At 57.6% G+C, this 3,751-nt stretch overlaps 1 protein-coding gene across 1 annotated transcript; it reads right to left on the bottom strand.

Moving 5' to 3' along the window:
• Nucleotides 1–1,436: 1,436 nt before the first annotated feature.
• LOC120667857 (cytochrome P450 94B3-like) lies at nt 1,437–3,015 on the bottom strand. The gene has a single exon (XM_039947849.1). The coding sequence runs from the start codon at nt 2,994–2,996 to the stop codon at nt 1,437–1,439; it is 1,560 nt and encodes a 519-aa protein (XP_039803783.1). The 5' UTR covers nt 2,997–3,015.
• Nucleotides 3,016–3,751: the final 736 nt, after the last annotated feature.

The following is a 3,751-nucleotide window of genomic DNA, read 5'->3' as shown; positions in this document are numbered from 1 at the left end:
TGGGCGGCCACGTCATCGACGCCGTCCTCGGCCCCGCTGCCCCCGTCCGCCGCGCTCCTCCGCTCGCTCCGCCGCAGGGGGAGGTCGAATCCGGGCTCGCCACCCTGCGCCGCCGCCGGATCCGATGGAGGAGGTCGGGAAGGAGGTCACGTGCAGCCGTTAGGCTTCGGGGAGAAGGTGGGCTGCCACTGCCGCGTCCCGTCGTGAGGGGCAGCGAGGAGGAGGTGGCCCGCCGCGAGGAGCAGCGGGGAGGAGGTAGCCCGCCGCTGCCGCTGCTGGAGGAGGCCAGGGAGGAGGTGATGCGACGCTGCTGGGCTTCGAGGAGGAGGTGGTCTTGCGCTGGTGGAGAGGGCTCCGGGCCGCTCTGCCATCATCGCGTCCGCCGCGGCGCGTCTCTGGGCCGCTTCGCCACCGCTGCCGCTGGGTGAGAGAGAGAGAGAGAGAGAGAGAGAGAGAGAGAGAGAGAGAGAGAGAGAGGAGTGTGTGATGGAGGAGGGGTGCCGCTCGGGCTGAGGGGGAGAGAGAGGCGCAACTAGGCTTTTTGGGTTAGTGAGCTAGGCCTGATTTACCGAGGCGGATATTTTAAGACGTCGGCCTCTGTTAGTAGATTTTGCGAGGCGGTTTTTAGTAACCGCTTTAGTTAATAAAAAATAGTTGCCTCAGTTAATCGTAGGCATTAACTGAGGCGGTTAGAAATCGTGCCCGCATTTGAGGCTATTTTTAAAGGTCGCAGTTTATGTTTTTTTTTGTAGTAGTGTCTACACAGAATTATTTCCCCCCGATGATGTATTGTCTTGCATCTGCAATCTTGTTATTCTGTCCCTACAACTTCGGCGCTTGCCCCTTTGCATAACATAATACATAATATATGATTCACAGTAGGTACCTTAAAGCATTTCCAGCAGATTACTTGATTATCTCTTATAACCTATATATTTTATTCTCCATCACAAATAATACTTTTTTACGTTTTTGGTAGCTAGATTAGTCAAAATGATAGGGTGGAGGGAGGAATCCTCTATATTTGAGCAAGAGGGAGGTATGTTTTGTCGATCTCTAAACGTGTGTTGATATTGATGATGGAATTGGTAATGTGTTGGAGCACTTCTCATTACCAAAAGAACAAGTGTTTAGTATCGAAGATAGAGATGAGCGATCTGCTGGAGATGCTTTTACCCTTGCATCTCTGATCTGTGGTCTGGTCCTACCCCTACATCTTAGGTGCTTGCGGGCTACTCTAATACTAGAGTTGGGACCAGATGAACATAGTCATGCTCGATGAACCTTCATCCTAAAACCTCGTCGGGAATCAAGATGCATGGGATCATAGTCTCATAGACAAACCACGCACTTTTTTTTTTGAACAATGTACAGTCGGGACCAGTATATATGCAAGTACAAGAGCATGGCAGATCCAGCTTGTTAGACATGGTTTCCTAGGACCTCATGGCCGCTGTTGCCTCGCACGTGCCTTTCTGCTGCCTCGTCCTCCTCCTCACCGTCACCTTGAGGCCGCCGGCCATGTGCGCGGTGAGCAGCGGCACGAACACCGGCGAGCGGCCCTCGTCCACCGCCTGGAGCTCGAACCGGCGGAGCACGGCGCTGGCGACGAACTTCATCTGCAGGAACGCCATCTCCTTGCCGAGGCACGTCCGGGGCCCGCCCTGGGAAACCGGGAACTTGAACGGCGACACGCCCTCGTCCTGCGGCGGCGCCAGCCACCGCCGCGGCCTGAACTCGCCGGCGTCGGCGCCCCAGATCGCCTCCATCCTGCCCATGCCGTAGGGGAAGTAGGTGACGCGGTCGCCGCGCTCCACGCGCGTGCCGTCCGGGAGCACGTCCGCCTCTGCCGCGTGCTTCGAGTCCCACGCCAACGGCGGGTGCAGCCGCATGGTCTCGCAGAGCGCGGCGTGGAGCACGCGCATCCTCCGGGAGACGTCGAGGTCGACGCCGACGCCGTCGCGGCCGAACGCGCGCGACGCCGACTCGAGCTCTCCGAGCACCTCGTCCTCGACGTCGCGGTGGCGCGTCATGAGCCAGAAGAACCACGTCAGCGCCGACGACGTCGTGTCGCGGCCGGCCATGATGAAGCTGATCACCATGTCGCGGATCGCCTCGTCGCCGTACCCCGCCGCGGCCATCCGGGAGACCAGGTCGTCGCGGGACCGGTTCTTCTTCCTTTCGCGGCGGACGAGCTCCGTGATGGCTTCGTGTATCACCTCCACCTCCTCCCGCAGGCGCCGCTCCGAGCCGACGCCCAGCGCGCGCTTGGCCTTCCACACGGTGGCCACCGGCGCGGCGCCCCGCCTGGCGATGATCGCGGCCGCGGCGTCGAACGCCGCCGCCAGCCTCGACAGCGGCAATGCCGTCTCGTCGCCGGGGTCCGCGCCGAGCGACACCCGGCAGATGACGTTGAACTCGAACTGCCTCAGGAGCTCCTGCACGTCGACCTCCCCGCCGCTCGCCGCGGCCGCGTCGAACGCCGGCAAGAGCCGCGCGCGCGCCTCCGCCTCCAGCGCCGCGCCCACCTGCTCCCTGAGCGCCCGCGCCGTGAACTCGTGGCTGACGAGCTTCCGCTGCGCGCCCCACGGCTCGCCGTCGGCGTTGAAGATGCCGCCGCCGAGCAGGTCGCCGAGCACCTCCGTGAACGGATTCCCCTTGGGGTAGTTCCCAAAGTTCGCCTTGAGAAGGTGCTCCACGTTCGCCGGGTTCGCGGTCACCACGGTGCGGCGCGCGCCGAGCCGCTCCACCACGACCGTCTGCGACGGTGACGCCGCGAGGAGGCCGGTGTACCAGTCCAGCAGCCGGCGCCGGTTCCGGTAGAACTCCACCAGGCAGCCCAGCACTGGGTGGCTCCTCGGCGCATGGCGAGGCCCACAACAAACGTCGCCACTTCTTCTTTTTCTTGTTGCAAGCAGAGCATGGAAGAAGGAGCAGAGGAAGAAGAAGCAAGAAGCCACAAGAGGTAGCATGTAGCTGCAGCGCTCCATCTCCATTGGCGGTCGAGGCCGATGACAAGTAGTGAGCTGAGAGCTGAGAAGTGAACACACATGCTAGAGGCCGGTGGAGTCATATATATGCATCTATTGCAGAAGCATGGAGCCATCACAAGTATGAAAGCATGTGTACATGCTTGTACACTAGCAGTTGATTGCCACTAGGAGTTGGAGCCCTTTTGCTTTTGGAAGGTCATCTTAAATTTGGAGGCCTTGAGGGAGACATGCACTTAGCTATGGCTGTTGGCCTGTTGGGGCTTGGTGATTAGAGTGTTTTTTGCTCCTTGATTGCTATTGGTACAATACGTCAGCACAGGCTTATGTAAGCCTGTGACTGGCATTGCAGTACGTCAGTAAACATTTTGATGAGTAACCACAACACTACTCTTTTGGATTCAGGCCATAGAAGTATAGAACCACACATACTTTGCTTGAATTACCCTAAGCTGTACAGTCAGCACTGCTAATTTTTATGTATACAATATTGTCATACCACAAATAGAGCTCATGTAGAGCTAATTCTCTATGTTCGCTTGGCTTGTGAGCCAACTAGCCAACAGTACTGTTCTCTCATACTAAATCAGCACCGGCCACCAGCTACCAGCCAGTCAGCAGTACTGTTCTCTTATAACAAATCAGCACCAGCCATCGGCCACAGTCAAGCGAACACAGCAAATTTGCAGTTCTCTAAAATTTATTTTATATCTTTATTATTGAAATGTTGCACTAGTTACAAGCATCTCTTTTTAATAGCA

This window comes from Panicum virgatum, chromosome 3N (assembly GCF_016808335.1).
Source record: "Panicum virgatum strain AP13 chromosome 3N, P.virgatum_v5, whole genome shotgun sequence".
Classification (NCBI taxonomy): domain Eukaryota; kingdom Viridiplantae; phylum Streptophyta; class Magnoliopsida; order Poales; family Poaceae; genus Panicum; species Panicum virgatum.
This window is presented reverse-complemented; position numbering and strand designations above follow the sequence as displayed.

Excerpts from the sequence above, each read along its gene's own strand:
- LOC120667857 (XM_039947849.1), bottom strand. The coding sequence starts at position 2,996 with ATGGAGATGGAGCGCTGCAGCTACATGCTACCTCTTGTGGCTTCTTGC.